Source organism: Cheilinus undulatus, linkage group 24 (genome assembly GCF_018320785.1).
Source record: "Cheilinus undulatus linkage group 24, ASM1832078v1, whole genome shotgun sequence".
Classification (NCBI taxonomy): Eukaryota; Metazoa; Chordata; class Actinopteri; order Labriformes; family Labridae; genus Cheilinus; species Cheilinus undulatus.
The window spans coordinates 1409181-1431477 of record NC_054888.1 but is presented as its reverse complement, the minus strand read 5'-3'; the positions used below and the strand labels follow the sequence as shown (position 1 = coordinate 1431477).

Genomic DNA, 22297 nt, shown 5'->3' with positions numbered 1-22297 from the left:
TCTTTGATGGCTCTAGAGAAATGATGTCACCCTTTAAAGTCTTTGATGGCTTTAGAGAAATGATGTCATCCTTTAAAGTCTTTGATGGCTTTAGAGAAATGATGTCACCCTTTAAAGTCTTTGATGGCTCTAGAGAAATGATGTCACCCTTTAAAGTCTTTGATGGACTTTAGAGAAATGATGTCATCCTTTAAAGTCTTTGATGGCTTTAGAGAAATGATGTCATCCTTTAAAGTCTTTGATGGACTTTAGAGAAATGATGTCACCCTTTAAAGTCTTTGATGGACTTTAGAGAAATGATGTCACCCTTTAAAGTCTTTGATGGCTCTAGAGAAATGATGTCATCCTTTAAAGTCTTTGATGGCTTTAGAGAAATGATGTCATCCTTTAAAGTCTTTGATGGACTTTAGAGAAATGATGTCACCCTTTAAAGTCTTTGATGGCTCTAGAGAAATGATGTCATCCTTTAAAGTCTTTGATGGCTTTAGAGAAATGATGTCATCCTTTAAAGTCTTTGATGGACTTTAGAGAAATGATGTCACCCTTTAAAGTCTTTGATGGCTCTAGAGAAATGATGTCATCCTTTAAAGTCTTTGATGGACTTTAGAGAAATGATGTCACCCTTTAAAGTCTTTGATGGACTTTAGAGAAATGATGTCATCCTTTAAAGTCTTTGATGGACTTTAGAGAAATGATGTCATCCTTTAAAGTCTTTGATGGCTTTAGAGAAATGATGTCATCCTTTAAAGTCTTTGATGGCTCTAGAGAAATGATGTCATCCTTTAAAGTCTTTGATGGACTTTAGAGAAATGATGTCATCCTTTAAAGTCTTTGATGGACTTTAGAGAAATGATGTCATCCTTTAAAGTCTTTGATGGCTTTAGAGAAATGATGTCATCCTTTAAAGTCTTTGATGGCTTTAGAGAAATAATGTCATCCTTTAAAGTCTTTGATGGACTTTAGAGAAATGATGTCATCCTTTAAAGTCTTTGATGGCTTCAGAGAAATGATGTCATCCTTTAAAGTCTTTGATGGCTCTAGAAAAATGATGTCATCCTTTAAAGTCGATAAAACATTCCAGCCTTGCCTTCTGCATGCAGGCCAGTCTAGACCCCCACTTTTGTTCCAGCCTAACCAGTATCACATCAAATATTACAGTTTCATTTAAAGGCATGTTTATGACAACATGAGGGAGAAAAGCGGTTAAAGAGGTACGGCTAGCCCCTTAGCCTGTGCCTAATCTAACCAGCAGCTTCATGGCTCACAGCATGAAGATCAAGGCCGGGTAAAGACACAGTGATGTCCTGGTTTTGGTCCCGCTGACCTCTCTGGGTCTGACAGGAACCAAAACCAGGACAGCACAGGACGGTTATTTTGGTACCTCTTCCACTCTGGACATCATTTGTCATCATGAGGACTATTTCTGCAGAGAAAAATAAATGAAGAGACTAACTCTGGCTGAAAAACTGAGATGATTTCAGCACAAACTTTCCCTGAAGATCATCTCATAAAGCCCTCAGACAGACGGAGGACGGTGCTGCAGAAACTCAGAGGTAAAAATAATCTCCAACTTTGTGACCTCAGCGGGGAGATTATTGACGATCTGCAAACACGTCCAGCTGAGCAGAAATAACAACGGCAGGCACAGCTGGCGGCCGTCTGAGCCCGATCCGGTCAGACGGAGCTCCTGCTAGCGGATGAAACACCCTTCATTAATTTTTCAGATGATCAGAGAACTTTGTGAGAAGTTCAACCCAACCTGACATGAACGACACGGCAACAGGTTCACCGCCACGTGTTTGCTAACGGTCTGCTGACATGTGACTGGAAGTCAGAGGTTCTAGTAGATGACTTCAAACATTACTTTACTGTCCATGAAACACAAAGGTAGCAGCAACTGAGACACCTGTAGGGCCAACAGCGGTGACAATGGGCAGGAACAGCGGTCAAGAAGGGGTTAAGAAGTGGGACATATGGGGGGAGTGGCAGACATGAGCAAAAAGTGTCAAAAATGGGTTTGAAGGGGCGAGAATTTGTTAAAAGTGGCTCTAAATGGTGGGAATAGTGATGAAAATAAGTTAAAAAGGGACAAATATGGGTTAGGGGCAGCAAAACAGGGAAAAGAGAGAAAAGCTGTTAACAGTGGCAGAAATGAATGGAAAATGTGTTAAAAGGGCTTAAAGAGTGGCAATAATGGTAAAAGTTGGTTAGAAGTTGCACAAATAGGTGGAAATAGTGGTAAAAAGAGGTTAAAATGTGACAAAGATGGGTTAGAAGTAGCAAATAATGGGCGAAATTGGTAAAAATAATTGTTTTAAAGTGGGTGAAATGAGTTAGAAGCAGCAAAAGTGGCAAAAATGTGTTTAAAGGGGCAAAAGGGGCAGAAAGTGTGCTGAAAAGTGGTTATGAAGTGGAAAGTATGGGTCAAAAGTAGAAAGTAGTAGAAGGAGTAGTAGAAAAATTGATAGGAAAGTGGCAAAAAGGGGTGGAAATATTGGTTAAAAAAAAAGTAAAATACGTGACAAATATGGGTTAGAAGTGTCTAGTAATGGGCAAAATGGGATAAAAATGCATTTTAACTGGTAAAATGGGCAGAAAATGTGTTGACAGGTGGTTAAAAAGTGACAAATATGGCCTTTAATCGGGACTGATTTCAGAATTATAGGACAGGACTTATGTAAAAAACTAAACAAACAGCAATGTCAGGTAAAGACAGAAGAACTTTCAAGTGTATGTATGAAAGCGTCTCCTGAATGTTGTATATTTGTATAAATGTTAAAAAGAAAGTAAAAAAAACAGTGACAAATATGGGTCAAAAGTAGCATAATTGGACAAAAAGTGGAAAAATTGATGGAAATGTGGCACAAATGGGTGGGAATAGTGGTGAAAAGAGGTTAAAAAGGGACAAATATGGGTTAGAGGTGGCAACTAATGGGAAAAAATGGGTTTAAAGTGGGGAAATGGGTTAAACACGGCAAAAGTGGCAACGATTTTGTGGAAATAGTCACAAAAATATGTTTTAAGTGGCAAAATGGGCAGAATATCTGTTGAAAAACTGTAAGAAAAAGGACAAATATAGGTTAAAAGTAGCATAACTGAACAAAAAGTTGGAAAATGGGTGAAAACACGGTACAATGGGTGGGAACAGTGGTGAAAAGACATTAAAAAGTGACAAATATGGGTTAAAAGCAGCAAATAATGGGCAAAATTAGCAAAAAATGGGTTCAAAGTGGAACAAATGGGCAGAAAATGTGTTTGAAAGTGGTCAGAAAGTGGCAAATATGGGTTAAAAGCAGCATTATTGGACAAAAAGTGGAAAAATCGGGGGGATTAGTGGTGAAAAGATGTTAATAGGTGACAAATATAGGTTAAAAGCAGAAAATAATGATACAAAATTGGTAAAAAAAAAAGGGGGGGTTTAAAGTGGGAAAAATGGGCAGAAAATGTGTTGGAAAGTGGTTAAAAAGTGACAAATATGGTGTAAAATTAGCACAATTAGACAATAATGGTTTGAAATGTTGCACAAGTTGGTGGAAATAGTAGTGAAAAGCAATTTAAAAAGGACAAATACGTGATCAAATCAGAAAATAATGGAAAAATTGACAAAACAACGTGTTTAAAGTGGCAAAATGGACAGAAATGTGTTCTAAAGTGGTAAAAAGGAATAAATACGGGTTAAAAGAGCATTATTGGACAAAAAGTGGAACAAATGGGTGGAAATATTGGGGAAAAGAGGTTAAAAAGTGACAAATATGGGTTAAATAACACGTAAAATTAGCAAAAATGGGTTTAGGTGGAAAAAATATGTGGAAAAAGTGTTGAAAAGCGGTTAAAAAGTGGCAAAAAATGGCAAAATGTAGCAAAAAAGTATCAAAAGCGGGAACATGGGTAAAAATGTATGCTGGATTTTTCAGGCTCTGCTGGACCGGCCTTACATGACATTATTGACACGGATGAAGCCTGCTAATAAAACACTGAAAACCTAACCCATGGCTGAAGGTCAAAGGTCGTCTAGAAGGCTGTCAGCTATCATTAATGTTCATGCATTCAAGCTTTGACCTGATTGGTGCGTTTAGGGACAGTTTCTGAACTGCTGATCAGTAACCTGTTTGTGCTCTGCAGTCGTTCAGTCATGTCTGAAAATCATCTTAGTGTCGTCATGGCGATCATCAGCGACTCTGCCAGCCTCGCTCTCCTGTGTGAGGGTCGCCGCGTCACACTCGTGGATCGATGTGTGTTTGTGAGAGCTGTGGGAGGTGACGTGAGGCTGAGAGCGTGTCTACGGGACCGGCGCCGGTCTACGTCCAGCCCAGCGTGGCGGCGGATCAGCGGCGGTTCAGAGGCGGACACATCTGGAGGTGGTGGATTGGGAGTCAAAGAAACATGAGGAGCTCGTTAACGCGCGCAGGGACGTCCTGATTCAGAGCCAAAATCAACCAACGCAGAGGATCAAGTCACATTTAATCAGCTAACGAGCGGCTAATTAACCGTCTGCTTCCTCCATGAAACAACAACCTCTGCGTGAAGAAGGCCGGAATAATCCCACTGTTTCCTCTAATCCTGTGAACCCACATTAGCCCCATGTGATCCTGTTTGGGATGGGACCACTCTGAGGGTTTTAGGAGTGCTTCACATCCCTAGATTCCCCTCTGCTGTAGACCAGGACAGCGGTTCCAGTCAAACAGAAGAGTTCAAACACATCTGATCATCTCAGATCTAACCAAAGGTCGCTGGGATCTCACCGTGGCCGTGTCTCTCTTTATACGGGACGTCCTGAGTGACCGTCCTGCTGCAGCCCACCAGAGGAATCAGACAGATCAGCAGCCTGAGCATCCTGTTGCCGTCTGTCCACCTGTCAACACAAAACACAACCATGAGGACTGAGACCCAGCAAACATGGACCCACACTGCTTTAGAGTCTAGGAGAGTCCAGCAGCTGGATCAGGACCATGAGACGGCATTGAAGACCAGCAGGAAGGGCTCCTTCCTTTAAAAAGACCAGGTCTATTTTAGCTTTCCTGCTGGGACTTCATCGCTGGTTTTTCTCAGGGTCCAAGCTTCAGACTGAAACGATCCTCTCTGGTGGAAACTAAAAATAAAAGCTCTATGAATGGAAACATGGCTGGTAGTGTACGGAGGTCCAAGGCTGCCAAAGCACAGATTAAACAGACTAAAGATGGCTCTTTTCCACATGGAGATAAAACGCTCTAGATTAGTCAAGTATTAGTATAGGACACTGATCATCAACTGGTGGCCCGGGGACCATATCAGGTCCCCCAAAGCTTCCTGTCCGGCCCCCAGAAGATCATTACATTCAGAGAAGCAGGAAAGAAAATGTGGTTTTAAGAGGATCCTGTCTGCAGCTGTTACATCAGCCCCAACAGTACACGTGTCGTAACCTTGACACCTTGTCACCTTGTAACCTTGTCTCCTTGTAACCTTGTCTCCTTGTAACCTTGTCACCTTGTAACCTTGACACCTTGTAACCTTGTCACCTTGTCACCTTGTCACCTTGACACCTTGTAACCTTGTCACCTTGTAACCTTGACACCTTGTAACCTTGTCACCTTGTAACCTTGTCACCTTGTAACCTTGACACCTTGTAACCTTGTCACCTTGTAAGCTTGACACCTTGTAACCTTGTCACCTTGTAACCTTGACACCTTGTAACCTTGTCACCTTGTAACCTTGTCACCTTGTAACCTTGACACCTTGTAACCTTGTCACCTTGTAACCTTGTCACCTTGTAACCTTGACACCTTGTAACCTTGTCACCTTGTAACCTTGACACCTTGTAACCTTGTCACCTTGTAACCTTGTCACCTTGTAACCTTGACACCTTGTAACCTTGTCACCTTGTAACCTTGACACCTTGTAACCTTGACACCTTGTAACCTTGTCACCTTGTAACCTTGTCACCTTGTAACCTTGACACCTTGTAACCTTGTCACCTTGTCACCTTGTAACCTTGTCACCTTGTATTTAACCAACCTGAACGTTCTTCAGAGTAATGAAAACAATGTCTGACCAGGAGTTCCTTCTTGGGGAAGTTCTGGGGGCAATCAAGTGTGGAAAACCAAAGGATCTTTGATGTGAGGGTTAAGGGCCCAGAACAGGGTTAAGAGTGGAGATACGTGTTTGTCCAGGAGGGGTTAAGTGTGGAGATACGTGTTTGTCCAGGAGGGGTTAAGGGTGGAGATACGTGTTTGTCCAGGAGGGGTTAAGAGTGGAGATACGTGTTTGTCCAGGAGGGGTTAAGAGTGGAGATACGTGTTTGTCCAGGAGGGGTTAAGAGTGGAGATACGTGTTTGTCCAGGAGGGGTTAAGTGTGGAGATACGTGTTTGTCCAGGAGGGGTTAAGAGTGGAGATACGTGTTTGTCCAGGAGGGGTTAAGAGTGGAGATACGTGTTTGTCCAGGAGGGGTTAAGAGTGGAGATACGTGTTTGTCCAGGAGGGGTTAAGAGTGGAGATACGTGTTTGTCCAGGAGGGGTTAAGAGTGGAGATACGTGTTTGTCCAGGAGGGGTTAAGTGTGAAGCAGAGAAAAGGCAGGAAAATGGGTTAAAGAGAGATAAAACAGCAAACAGTGGCAACAATGGGTTAAAGGGGGCACAAAATGTTGCAGAAATGTCAGAATGAAGCAGTGAAGTAGTGAACAGTGTTAAACATGAGTTCATACTGGTGCTGAATCATAATTGTTCTGGTCTACGGCAGTACATAAATAAAGTAAAAAAGTGCACGTTCAGCATGCAGCACCAATGTGGAAGTGAACTCTTTAACTGCTTTTCTCCCTGTTGGTTTTCTGAGTAAGTACACCTTATAAAGTGTTGTTTTTATCTGACAGAGTCCTCCAGAAGTAAGCCACAGAGGCAGGCTCTGCTCTCTACACTGCATTTAAGGCCCTCGTGACAAACAAGCACACATTAAACAGCTATAGGATACTGGTCTACTGTATAGGTTACTGGTCTACTGTATAGGTTACTGGTCTACTGTATAGGTTACTGGTCTACTGTATAGGTTACTGGTCTACTGTATAGGTTACTGGTCTACTGTATAGGTTACTGGTCTACTGTATGACTGCCCAGTCTTACAGCCCCCTGGGTCCGGGCCTCTGCGGTCTGTGGTGCTTTTAGGCGTCTCTCAGTGTCCGTTTAAAGGTTGTGCAGAAAGCTCATTAGTCTAATCAGATTAACCCCGGGAGGAGACGAGTGTGCCGGCAAACTGTCATGGAAACACCGTTTATACGGCGTGTTAAAGTGGCGTGCAGGTAGTTCCAGCCATGGAGGAAACGAGCTGCTGCCGATGTTTGAGAGGAGCCAAATAAAGCGTGAAGCTCCGCCATGAAGGGAGAAGGACCCGCCTCCTCCTGTAAACGTCTGAAACCAGCACCTAAACGTCAGACATCGTGACCCGCCGGGCCCACATCGACCCACCACAGCCCACATTCACCAGACCTTTTCCATCCTCAATTTTCCTAGGAAACCTGGCACTGCAGCGGGGAACATGGCTTAGATCTACTTCCTGCGTCATGGCGGGGGCGGGGCTTAGCTCAGGTGCATTCAGGGACAGCAGAAAACTACCTGTGAGAGTCGGCTTTAAATAAAACCTTTACACAAGAGGAAGTTTCCACGGAGCCCATCCAGAACACGAAGGGTTTATTTAGATGCCGGGCTCTAGCTGGTCTCTGATTGGCTGATTTTACAGCAGGCGTTTATACAGGAAGCAGGAAGATGGTGGTTCTTTCTCCCTCCTTATTTCCTCACGTCTGCCCTTTTTCTGATCCTTCCTCTCTACATTTTCCACTCCCCTGTTGTCCTTCTCTCTCTCCGTAGGCGGTTTTACCATCAGGTAGAGGCAGACAGGTACCCGGGTGTTACAGGTGAGCATCAGATCTGAGACGCACCTGTAAAATCTCTCTCTGAGACTAAAACCAGCATCCTGAACATCCAAGAGTGGCTTTAAAACATCACATAGATATTCTTTTCTCTGAAAGAGTCCCTAGAGCAGTGGTTCTCAACGCCTGGCTCTGCTCTGTCTAAATCTGAAACATCATTCACCCAGGAAACCTTAAAAAGAAACTTTGACCTCAGAAATCCTCCATAGCCAGTCACATTAATCAGTTTCCCACACTTACACAGCAGGCTTTAACTGTCCCCTTTATTTTCCTCTGTATATTTCCATTGTCCTTGTTTGATTTTTTTTGCTTCTTTTATTCCATTTTTACAGCTCTTAGCCCATTTTTGACACTTTTATCCAGCTTTTTGCCATTTTTGGCCCCTTTTCTTTCTTTTTTTCGCTCATTAAAGCTGCATTTTGCATTTAAATGCCAATATTTCCTATTTTGCCACGCTTTGATGCTTTTGCCCATTTTCCCACCTTTTTGCTGATTTTTGCCACTTCCTGCCCTTTCAGGCCACTTTTGGACCATTTCTGCCACCTGCAACTCATTTTTTCCCTCTTCTCACCAGTTTTAACCACTTTTCTCCCATTTTTTGCAGCTTATAGCCCATTTTTGCCACTTGTTTGTTACTTTTCACCCATTTTTGCCACTTTCATCCTACTTTTGCATTTTTTTTTGGCCCCTTTTTGCCTACTTTTGCCACTTCTTGCCCATATAAGCTGCCTTTTGTAATTAAATGCCACTCGTTGCCTATTTTCCCACCTTTTTTTCTGGTATTTGCCCATTTCCCTCTCCTTTTTGCATAATTTTGCCTACTTAAGTCACTTTTCACAATTTTTTGCTACAATATTGCTACTTTTGTACCATTTCTGCCACCAGTAACCAATTTTCCCCTTTTCTCACACATTTTTGCCACTTTCTGCTCTTTCATGCCACTTTTCTCCCAGTTTTTGCTGCTTTTAGCCCATTTTTGACACTTTTATCCCACTTTTTGCCACTTGTTGCCCATTTAAGCTGCCTTTTGCAGTTAAATGCCACTAAATTCCTGTCTTCCCACCTTTTTTCCCTTTTCACTCATTTTTTGCCACATTGTTGCCACTTTTGGACCATTTGTGCCACCTGTAGCTCATTTATTATCTCCTAGTGTTTATCCCTTTTTGCCTATTTTGACATACCTGACCATTTAAGCTGCCTTTTGCAATTACATGCCACTTTTTGCCTATTTTACCAACATGTCTTTCTGATATTTGCAAATTTTTGATGATTTTTCTGCCACCTTTAACTTATTTTTGGGTCACTTCATGGCTATAATAAAGGCTATAATGATGGCTACAATGATGGTTATAATGATGGTTATAATGATGGTTATAATGATGGCTATAATGATGGCTATAATGATGGTTATAATGATGGCTATAATGATGGCTATAATGATGGTTATAATGATGGTTATAATGATGGCTATAATGATGGCTATAATGATGGTTATAATGATGGTTATAATGATGGCTATAATGATGGCTATAATGATGGTTATAATGATGGCTATAATGATGGCTATAATGATGGTTATAATGATGGTTATAATGATGGCTATAATGATGGTTATAATGATGGTTATAATGATGGCTATAATGATGGTTATAATGATGGTTATAATGATGGTTATAATGATGGTTATAATGATGGCTATAATGATGGTTATAATGATGGTTATAATGATGGCTATAATGATGGTTATAATGATGGTTATAATGATGGTTATAATGATGGTTATAATGATGGTTATAATGATGGTTATAATGATGGCTATAATGATGGTTATAATGATGGTTATAATGATGGCTATAATGATGGTTATAATGATGGTTATAATGATGGCTATAATGATGGTTATAATGATGGTTATAATGATGGTTATAATGATGGTTATAATGATGGCTATAATGATGGTTATAATGATGGTTATAATGATGGCTATAATGATGGTTATAATGATGGTTATAATGATGGTTATAATGATGGCTATAATGATGGCTATAATGATGGTTATAATGATGGTTAAAATGATGGCTATAATGATGGTTATAATGATGGCTATAATGATGGTTATAATGATGGCTATAATGATGGCTATAATGATGGTTATAATGATGGTTATAATGATGGTTATAATGATGGCTATAATGATGGTTATAATGATGGCTATAATGATGGTTATAATGATGGCTATAATGATGGTTATAATGATGGCTATAATGATGGTTATAATGATGGCTATAATGATGGCTATAATGATGGCTATAATGATGGCTATAATAATGGTTATAATGATGGTTATAATGATGGTTATAATGATGGCTATAATGATGGTTATAATGATGGCTATAATAATGGTTATAATGATGGTTATAATGATGGTTATAATGATGGCTATAATGATGGCTATAATGATGGCTATAATGATGGCTATAATGATGGTTATAATGATGGTTATAATGATGGTTATAATGATGGCTATAATGATGGCTATAATGATGGCTATAATGATGGTTATAATGATGGCTATAATGATGGCTATAATGATGGTTATAATGATGGCTATAATGATGGTTATAATGATGGCTATAATGATGGCTATAATGATGGCTATAATAATGGTTATAATGATGGTTATAATGATGGCTATAATGATGGTTATAATGATGGCTATAATGATGGCTATAATGATGGTTATAATGATGTTTATAATGATGGCTATAATGATGGCTATAATGATGGTTATAATGATGGTTATAATGATGGCTATAATGATGGCTATAATGATGGCTATAATGATGGCTATAATGATGGTTATAATGATGGCTATAATGATGGTTATAATGATGGCTATAATGATGGCTATAATGATGGTTATAATGATGGCTATAATGATGGCTATAATGATGGTTATAATGATGGCTATAATGATGGCTATAATGATGGTTATAATGATGGCTATAATGATGGTTATAATGATGGTTATAATGATGGCTATAATGATGGCTATAATGATGGTTATAATGATGGCTATAATGATGGCTATTATGATGGTTATAATGATGGCTATAATGATGGCTATAATGATGGTTATAATGATGGCTATAATGATGGTTATAATGATGGTTATAATGATGGCTATAATGATGGCTATAATGATGGCTATAATGATGGTTATAATGATGGCTATAATGATGGCTATAATGATGGTTATAATGATGGCTATTATGATGGTTATAATGATGGCTATAATGATGGTTATAATGATGGTTATACTGATGGCTATAATGATGGCTATAATGATGGCTATAATGATGGCTATAATGATGGCTATTATGATGGTTATAATGATGGCTATAATGATGGCTATAATGATGGTTATAATGATGGCTATAATGATGGCTATAATGATGGCTATAATGATGGTTATAATGATGGCTATAATGATGGCTATAATGATGGTTATAATGATGGCTATTATGATGGTTATAATGATGGTTATACTGATGGCTATAATGATGGCTATAATGATGGCTCTAATGATGGCTATTATGATGGTTATAATGATGGCTATAATGATGGCTATAATGATGGTTATAATGATGGCTATAATGATGGCTATAATGATGGTTATAATGATGGCTATAATGATGGCTATAATGATGGTTATAATGATGGCTATAATGATGGCTATAATGATGGTTATAATGATGGCTATAATGATGGCTATAATGATGGTTATAATGATGGCTATAATGATGGTTATAATGATGGTTATAATGATGGCTATAATGATGGTTATAATGATGGCTATAATGATGGTTATAATGATGGCTATAATGATGGCTATAATGATGGTTATAATGATGGCTATAATGATGGTTATAATGATGGCTATAATGATGGCTATAATGATGGTTATAATGATGGCTATTATGATGGTTATAATGATGGCTATAATGATGGTTATGATGATGGTTATACTGATGGCTATAATGATGGCTATAATGATGGCTATAATGATGGCTATTATGATGGTTATAATGATGGTTATAATGATGGCTATAATGATGGCTATAATGATGGTTATAATGATGGCTATAATGATGGCTATAATGATGGTTATAATGATGGCTATAATGATGGCTATAATGATGGTTATAATGATGGCTATAATGATGGCTATAATGATGGTTATAATGATGGCTATAATGATGGCTATAATGATGGTTATAATGATGGTTATAATGATGGCTATAATGATGGCTATTATGATGGCTATAATGATGGTTATAATGATGGCTATAATGATGGCTATAATGATGGTTATAATGATGGCTATAATGATGGCTATAATGATGGCTATAATGATGGTTATAATGATGGTTATAATGATGGCTATAATGATGGCTATAATGATGGTTATAATGATGGCTATAATGATGGCTATAATGATGGTTATAATGATGGCTATAATGATGGTTATAATGATGGTTATACTGATGGCTATAATGATGGCTATAATGATGGCTATAATGATGGCTATAATGATGGCTATAATGATGGCTATAATGATGGTTATAATGATGGCTATAATGATGGCTATAATGATGGTTATAATGATGGCTATTATGATGGTTATAATGATGGCTATAATGATGGTTACAATGATGGTTATACTGATGGCTATAATGATGGCTATAATGATGGCTATAATGATGGCTATAATGATGGCTATTATGATGGTTATAATGATGGCTATAATGATGGCTATAATGATGGTTATAATGATGGCTATAATGATGGCTATAATGATGGTTATAATGATGGCTATAATGATGGCTATAATGATGGTTATAATGATGGCTATAATGATGGCTATAATGATGGTTATAATGATGGCTATAATGATGGTTATAATGATGGTTATAATGATGGCTATAATGATGGTTATAATGATGGTTATAACAATGGTTATAATGATGGTTATAATGATGGTTATAATGATGGCTATAATGATGGTTATAATGATGGCTATAATGATGGCTATAATGATGGTTATAATGATGGCTATAATGATGGCTATAATGATGGTTATAATGATGGCTATAATGATGGCTATAATGATGGTTATAATGATGGCTATAATGGGACATGTGCAGAGTCTGATGCTCCTCTCAGAGCTGTTACATATCGATATTTCAAATTAGTGTCCTGTCATTCTCTGACTGTTACCAAGAAAAAGGATGGGTCAAAATATTCTGCTGATGTCTTTCAGCTGAGCGGGACGGGGCCTAATGCCGGTCTTTGCCTGAGGCCTCAGAATCATCTAATAACCCATCTATGTCCTCTGTTCTTCACCATTAACACTTACTTTTCCAGCCTTCTGTCTCCCTGCCCCTACATTTTTGGGATGAGCTAACATTTCCCCTGTCAGCTTTAACCTCTGACATGTTCTTTCTGTTCTGCTGAGGGTTTATGAGATCATTGTTTTTATGTCTTAGACAGTGTCCCAGCTTTTTTGGAACCAATGTTGTTAAAGAGCAGGTGCACACTCACTTCTTTCTGCAGAGCAGTGAGGCTCAAACAGACTAAAGGGCTAACACGCCAATGTTTGCATGTCCAGGTGATGAGGTCGCTCCTCCAGGCCAGGCTCCTGATTGGCCGATATCTGCCCTGTTGACAAACATCAGCCAACAGCAGCTGGAGGAGCACGGACAGATATCAGTAGCTGGTGTTGTGTCCAATCCAGTTAATGCTGCAATCTGGTCCCCACAGAGGAAGTCACCTTCAGGAGCTGCTCTGATCCGAGTCAGGGACACAGTCCTCCATCCTCAGTCTGGTCCTCTACTGAACCTCTCTGCACTTTCATGACCTCATCGCTCCATCACAGTCCTCATCCTCAGTCTGGTCCTCTACTGAACCTCTCTGCACTTTCATGACCTCATCGCTCCATCACAGTCCTCATCCTCAGTCTGGTCCCCTACTGCTGCACCTCTCTGTTCTTCCTCATTCCCTCCATGCATCAGGCCTCATCTGTCCTCCCTCCATTCTCCTGTCATGCTTTCTTTTCTCTCTTACTCTGTATTTCCTGCATCCCTCTCCTCTAAAGCATGAATATACTCTAAACTGAAAGGCAGGAAGCCTTGGCTCCAGGATCACATGACCGTTTCTTCTTCTACAGCTGTAAACTCAGGTCAACAACACGAGAAAACAATGAGACACGGCGATCGCTGTACATGAGCAGTAATGAAGTCACATGGGAGCTCTGGGGGGTTTACGGTCCCCTCTCATGACTGAACGCAGACATGCGAGCAGCAATGGCGGCGGCAGCCAGCGATCGGGGAGCGCTAAGACAACAATCACAGAGAATAATCCCTGCCCTGATCTTGCAGGAGTGGGGATTAAAAAGGAGGCCTTGCTGGGTTTTATCTGAGATCCTCAGCTCACCCTGACGCAGCGGGCAGCGCCACAACAGCACAAGATGACGGCCATTAAGAGGTACTCGGACCTGGGCTGCAGGTTCCTAATCCTCCTCTCTTCTGGTTCACTCCTGAACCTTAAAAAACCTCCAGCAGAGAAGTCCATCATGACTTCTCGGTATCACGGCTGACGAGGGGAGCAGCTCAACGTGCAGAAAACGACACGTTTAACCCAAAACAGGAGCTTCAAAAAGGTGCAAATACTGAGAAATTAAAGACAGATGTAAAATGAATTCGCCAAAAAGCAGGAAGTGCAATGCCAGGAATGATTAAATATGCAGCAGATGTGGGGAAAAAGGGGAGCGTTAAACATAAAATATGTAAAAGAAATGACTAAAACAAGGAAGGGTGACGGCGAGGTTCTGTTAAAAACTCCTCCTGTATTCTGGAGTCATGCACGCTCACGAAGGGTTAACTAGATCTACCGCCAGGACCCGTGCATCCACTGGTTCTCTGCAGGTTCCTTAGATTCCTCTCACAGACCGATGACAGGCCTGTCAGGTGGATTCAGGACTCTAAATTGTCTGTAGGTCTGTGACTGAGGAGGGCTATGGCCTAGACCACCCTTTTGAATGTTTGTTTTCACTTCAGCGTCTGCAGCATCAGAAGGCCCAAATACCAGGAGAGTTTAAACATTCTCCCTGAGCCAGCATGCACCTGCAGGCTGAGCAGGTTCAGTCAGGAAAGAAGCCAGAAAGACCTCAGTGGGACGTCCCAACCCGGTGTTTAACATGATGCAAACCTCTAAGGACAAAAACATCACACTTTAAACAGCTGACAGTAGAAGTCAGAGAGCTGCAGTCGTTGGAGACTGACGTGATCCCCTCTGTAAGAGCCCTGACACGTCTTTCATGCACAGAGGCAGCAGACTAACACTGCTTTAGGAGAGACTGGAGGTAAAACTGATGCTCTCTGACCACCAAACTCTGGTCAGGTCATCCTTGAGTTAGAGCAGACATTTGTGCAAAGTCTGAGGAACATTTCTCTGAATGTTCCCTCGATATTTGTTCACAGGGCCGGGGGACAAAGTGTGAAACTTCATAAAAAAGGCAAGACATTCATTTAAGAAGGTAAACATTGTGGTGAAAAGGTGTTAAAAAGTGGCACAAGAAATTCCCAAGTCAGACCCAAAAACAGTTTGAAACACCTCCAGCTCCAAAACATGGGAAATGTTAGCAAGGATGCTAACACCAATGCTACTAAACACACACCACTCAATATGGTGGACTGGTCAGTTTTTGGGGGTCCCAGTCTCTGGTTTATCAGGGTCCAGCCTCTGGTTTATCAGGGTCCAGTCTCTGGGTTTATCAGGGTCCAGTCTCTGGGTTTATCAGGGTCCAGTCTCTGGTTTATCAGGGTCCAGTCTCTGGGTTTATCAGGTTCCAGTCTCTGGGTTTATCAGGTTCCAGTCTCTGGGTTTATCAGGGTCCAGTCTCTGGGTTTATCAGGGTCAAGTCCCTGGGTTTATCAGGGTCCAGTCTCTGGGTTTATCAGGGTCCATTCTCTGGGTTTATCAGGGTCCATTCTCTGGGTTTATCAGGGTCCATTCTCTGGGTTTATCAGGGTCCATTCTCTGGGTTTATCAGGGTCCATTCTCTGGGTTTATCAGGGTCCATTCTCTGGGTTTATCAGGGTCCATTCTCTGGGTTTATCAGGGTCCATTCTCTGGGTTTATCAGGGTCCATTCTCTGGGTTTATCAGGGTCCAGTCTCTGGGTTTATCAGGGTCCATTCTCTGGGTTTATCAGGGTCCATTCTCTGGGTTTATCAGGGCCCATTCTCTGGGTTTATCAGGGTCCATTCTCTGGGTTTATCAGGGTCCATTCTCTGGGTTTATCAGGGTCCATTCTCTGGGTTTATCAGGGTCCATTCTCTGGGTTTATCAGGGTCCAGTCTCTGGGTTTATCAGGGTCCATTCTCTGGGTTTATCAGGGTCCAGTCTCTGGGTTTATCAGGGTCCAGTCTCTGGGTTCTCAGGGGTCCCATACAGATGGAAGGAAGATCCAGAAACATGATTCCTCTGGTTATCACCAGTGCAGATGCAGATGCAGAAGCCCCCATATGTCACATTGGGTCATTTAAAATAAAGAGCGATTATTCTCTGAGTGTCCTGATGCATCCAGCATGTAAACATCCTGTAGTCTGCAGAGAGAAACCAGGATCCTCAGACTTATAAACACCTGATCCAGGTCTCTAAATATTCCTATACAGCTCAGAGAGAAACGAGGACTGACAGGAAACATGAAACCTGGACTCGTACACGCAGAGACCAGCGGACCATGCTTCATGTAAACGTCATGTTAGATTAGAAAAAAATCCAGGATGCTGCTGAGAATGTAAACACCAAACTGGGTCCACATGCCCAGGTACTGCTGTATAACAATGAGGCCTTTAGAAGAATGTAAACCCCGTTACTAAACACACAATGACCTCATTATGGTAACAGTGTGGACGGGAACCCTGAGAACATACGTGTCAAAGACATGTCACAGAAAACTTTGATCAAAGTGTGATAACACAACTGCAAAATGATGCAAAACTGGACAAGTGGTGAAAATTTAACTGGGTAAAAGTCATGAAAACAGTTTTAAAAATGTGTGAAAAGGGGAAAAATTGGCAAGAACTGTCAGAGTGGCTAAAATTGGTTAAGAGTTGCAAAAACAGGTGTTAAAATGGGTTAAAACTGGTAAAACATTGCAAAAAAAGGCTCCATTCTCTGGGTTTTTGGGGGTCCATTCTCTGGGTTTTTGGGGGTCCATTCTCTGGGTTTTTGGGGTCCATTCTCTGGGTTTTTGGGGGTCCATTCTCTGGGATTTTGGGGGGCCATTCTCTGGGGTTTTGAGGGTCCATTCTCTGGGTTTTGGGGGTCCATTCTCTGGGTTTTTGGGGTCCATTCTCTGGGTTTTTAGAGTCCATTCTCTGGGTTTTTGGGGGTCCATTCTCTGGGTTTTTGGGGTCCATTCTCTGGGTTTTTGGGGGTCCATTCTCTGGGTTTTTGGGAGTCCATTCTCTGGGTTTTTCAGGGTCCATTCTCTGGGTTTTTGGGGGTCCATTCTCTGGGTTTTTGGGAGTCCATTCTCTGGGTTTTTGGGGGTCCATTCTCTTGGTTTTTGGGGGTCCATTCTCTGGGTATTTTGGGGTCCATTCTCTGGGTTTTTAGGGTCCATTCTCTGGGTTTTTTGGGGTCCATTCTCTGGGTTTTTAGGGTCCATTCTCTGGGTTTTTTGGGGTCCATTCTCTGGGTTTTTAGGGTCCATTCTCTGGGTTTTTTAGGGTCCATTCTCTGGGTTTTTTGGGGTCCATTCTCTGGGTTTTTCAGGGTCCATTCTCTGGGTTTTTTGGGGTCCATTCTCTGGGTTTTTGGGGTCCATTCTCTGGGTTTTTAGGGTCCATTCTCTGGGTTTTTGGGGGTCCATTCTCTGGGTTTTTGGGGGTCCATTCTCTGGGTTTTTTGGGGTCCATTCTCTGGGTTTTTAGGGTCCATTCTCTGGGTTTTTTAGGGTCCATTCTCTGGGTTTTTTGGGGTCCATTCTCTGGGTTTTTGGGGGTCCATTCTCTGGGTTTTTGGGGTCCATTCTCTGGGTTTTTTGGGGTCCATTCTCTGGGTTTTTGGGGTCCATTCTCTGGCTTTTTTGGGGTCCATTCTCTGGGTTTTTTGGGGTCCATTCTCTGGGTTTTTGGGGTCCAGTCTCTTGGTTTTTGGGGTCCATTCTCTGGGTTTTTTGGGGTCCATTCTCTGGGTTTTTGGGTGTCCATTCTCTGGGTTTTTGGGGTCTATTCTCTGGGTTTTTGGGGGTCCATTCTCTGGGTTTTTGGGGGTCCATTCTCTGGGTTTTTGGGGTCCATTCTCTTGGTTTTTGGGGTCCAGTCTCTGGGTTTTTCAGGGTCCATTCTCTGGGTTTTTAGGGTCCATTCTCTGGGTTTTTAGGGTCCATTCTCTGGGTTTTTAGGGTCCATTCTCTGGGTTTTTTGGGGTCCATTCTCTGGGTTTTTTGGGTCCATTCTCTTGGTTTTTGGGGTCCAGTCTCTGGGTTTTTAGGGTCCATTCTCTGGGTTGTTCAGGGTCCATTCTCTGGGTTTTTGGGGTCCATTCTCTTGGTTTTTGGGGTCCAGTCTCTGGGTTTTGGGGGTCCAGACTATCCTGTGTCCATGCCTACCTGCTGTGAATGTAAACACCAGACTGGATCCACATTCCTCGGCTCGTTTCGTGTCGTTTCTGCAGAAATGCCCTAAATTAGCCTTTATGAACACAGATCCCCTCAAACTGCAGAACTGTGTCAGCAGAAGCTTCAGAGAGTCGTCAGTCACGACGGCGGCCGTGGCGGCGCTCCGCTGAGGCTGTTAAGAGCTCCATTTATCATTCTTTTATTACAGGTATCAATAAAGCATCACATTTCGTGCCTGTGGAGCCGTCAGACGTCAGGAGGGGATTTTTATTCTGAGGACTCCTTTAAACACTGACTTTACAAAGAGCTGTCTGATGAATTATGCACAGTCAGGGACACCTGTGAATCCAGGATTATTTTTAGACTGACCGAACCACACGCCTTCAGCAGGAAGATGATCCTGTTGGTTAACGCAGGGCCAGGTAGGATGAGGGCTTGTCTTATGATTGTCCCTCCTGCCCCTCCGTAGGCGTCCTCATGTCCACTGAGAGCTCTTTAAAAACAGTCACGTTTCCATCAGGAAGCCACGGCAGAGGATTTGTCAGTCAATGAGCAGTTTTTCTATCGACTCATGGCGCTCTGAGGGAGAAGCCCCGCCTCCAGCGTGAGAGAGCGGCTCCGTATTTTTGTCCTCAGGGACCCGGGAGTGTTGAATCCTCTGAGGAATGTCCTTCGCTGCTCAGTTTTCATCCAGAACTACAGACGACAACTATTGAACAGCTGGTTTGAGTTTTCATGTAAATAAAAACAAAGAAAGGAAACGGCGTGAGCTCTGAGGCGGGAACAGACGTCTCCCTGGTGTTAGACCATGAAAGGCAAGGAAGGAATGTTTGATCACTCTGATGACATCATCTTTCCAAAGCAGATCAAAAACTTTAAAGGATGACATCATCAAAGGCAGACGACGGAATGTTGGTGAAGCTGGGGACGTTGGGGCCCTTTTCCCTCCATGTTGGCCAAATAACAGGACAGAGATGGAAACAAAGGAAGTCAAAAGAAGGTAAAGACTGTTGGTTTGTGCAGCATGGATCCAGACTGACCCTCATTAGTCTGGGTAGAGAGGGGATCAACAGGAAGTCCATCCATCCCTGTGGGAACCTCCGTGGTGTCCGACCTGCGAAACTCCTCCCCTCCGTAACATTTTCATCTGGAATGTGCCACAAGTACGTGAAAAACCCCGAACTTTAGCGGTAGATTTCAGAGAGACTGTAGGGCAGCATGCTAACTGAGCTAGCCGCTAACTAGCTTACAGGCTAACACGAGTCATTTCAACAGCTTTGATATGAAATATATCAACAATAAGAAGAGTTTGGTTGTCAGAAAGACCTAAACCAGTGGTACTCAAAACGTGGCAAAAAACAGCCCAAAGTAGCAACAACAATAAGCTAAAGGTGGGAAAAAAGGTCAAACAGCAACAAATATGGGCGAAAATGGGGAGGAAGTGACAGGAAATGAGGTACAGGTAGCAAAAAATAGTCTCAAAGTGGCAAAAAAAAATGAGTGAAAAGCGACTAAAATGGGCAAAAAGCAGTCAAGAGTGGCAAAAATGAGCAAAAATAGAAAAAAAAGTGGTATTCAACGGCAAAAGGTAGCTTAAATGGGTGAAAAGTGGTGAAAAATGGTTAAAAAGTCTAAAAATATTGAAAATGAAGACATTAAAGAGCCTCAGGTTGAGTATCAGTGGTCTGAACGTTTGAGTGAACAGTTTAAAGGAATGGTTAGAACTCAGCTAATTCAACAGGTGAACATTTGAGCGGCTAAAGACGTTAGCTTAGCTTAGCCCGTTCGTGCATCCACACACATTAAACACTCGCTGCTTTCCTGGTGGGCCGACCTCCGCGATCACATGTTGATCACATGATATGGAATATTTGTCCCGTTTTATGGCGGTATTCCAGTAAACACAGATCCCAGTCTGTAACGGTCCCTGACTCTGGACCCTAGGGGGCATCGTCCACGTCAGTCACATACGTGGGAGGAAACGAGGCGTGGTGCTCAAAAACGCTCTGTTTCATGATCCGGCTGACTTACATGAACCCCAGGAGCTGGACCTGGTTTGAGTGCCAGTCCCCTTTCCTCCTGTTGTCCTGATAGTCCACGTTAAAAAAGCCAGACTGGCTCTGAAGGAGGAGCCGTTCAGGGACCAGAAGGTCCTCACAGGAAAGATCAGGGTTTACTGGGACTACAGTACTGGACCAAACAGGACCGCTTAACGAAACAGGACCACATGCGAACATTGTCTGACTCCGCCCCTCCAGACTTTAGATGGAGGATTTTAATCCACGCCATTTCACCATCAACTTTTAAACGTTTTTGCTACTTTTGGACACAAAAGTAGCAAAAGGTTGTTTTAGTTCTGCGGCACCATGACCAACGAAACTAGTCAGACAGAGCGGCTCTATGCAGAAATCACTTCCTGCACCCATCTGGACTTTCTCTGTGACGTCATCTGGACCCCACCTATGAATAAAACCATGTAAACGTATTTGTGCAGTCCAGATTAAAAACAGTAAACTCCAGAGTGTTGTGTCTTTAGGACTCTGATCTGTGACGCCACGGCGCCACGCTGGTTTTCCACGTCATCAGGTTTTTAACGGTCCATTTCAAACAGACGCGGTGGTCGATGAGGAGAGTCTGACTGTCCCGGCCCTGTCTGCTGAGAAGGTAAACGCCATTAAAGCTTAAAGGTAAGGCGAATGTTTAATCCACGCTGCTCACAGTCCAACAAACACAGAGGTCGGCAGGTTCACCCTAGACCGGCTCCTTTACTCCACAGACTTCTAGAACAACGTCCCCGAGCAGCTGGGATAAAACTGAGGACAGTAGAGGAGGAAAATGTGCTGAAATTCATGTAAAAGTTCTCATAAATGAGTAACTGTGAGGTTTATAGAGTGAGGACAAGGACAGGATCCTTGGCCTTGTGCTCAACGTGCACATGCACGTGCACGCTCAGCAGAACATCCAGTTCTTCAGTACATCAGAGACGAATGAAAAACAGGAACGAGGGGGGACACGACCTCCAGAATATCAGGAACATTAAATCACTGACTGGATCTCAGCTCATTCAGCAGGAAAGCATGAACTCTCCTTCTAATTATTGATGAGACATTTGAGTTTAACCTGGTGGGACTAATGTTCATCAGTACTGAACCACAGCAGCGTTTATCAGCGTTTCTCTGACTTCATTTAAACGCCACAGCGACCTAAAGCAGTGTCACTCAACCACAGAGCCAAACTATGAAGAATACCTCTACAACAGCCACAATCTAACAGCTGGAAGTAGCAATAACAATGAGTTAAAGGGGGCAAAAATGGGTGAAAATGGGGAGGAAAAGGGTCAGAAAGAAGCAAAAATGGGTGAGAAGTGACAAAAAAATGGGTTACAGGTAGAAAAAATGGTCCAAAAGTGGCAAAAAGATTATGCTAAAAAGTGCAAAAACTAGGAAAAAAAAAAGTGGTATTTGATAGGGGTGACCTGGAATAGTTGGGGATTTCATGATTTGATTCGGAGGAGTCTGACTGGACCATGACCCTCATAGTCGAATGTTGTTATGTAACCAAGATCGTACCATTCTGACTACAGGGGGCTGCTAAGCCTGAGTTTCCGTTAACCGGCATTTACCGGTCATTGGCCGGTATAAAGGGCGGAAGTCCGGCAGATAAAAATATAACCGGTCAAAATGTCTGGCAGAAAACATGCCAAAGACCAGA

At 42.1% G+C, this 22297-nt stretch overlaps 1 protein-coding gene across 1 annotated transcript in view; it reads right to left on the bottom strand.

Annotated features, from left to right (window-relative positions):
- Positions 1-22297, bottom strand: part of LOC121506054 (prolactin receptor-like) — a 79876-nt gene that overhangs the window by 27971 nt on the left and 29608 nt on the right. Inside the window, exon 2 of the mRNA XM_041781551.1 lies at positions 4743-4852. Within this exon, the coding sequence (XP_041637485.1) occupies positions 4743-4833 (91 nt within the window). The 5' untranslated portion in view covers positions 4834-4852. The remainder of the gene's footprint in view (positions 1-4742; positions 4853-22297) is intronic.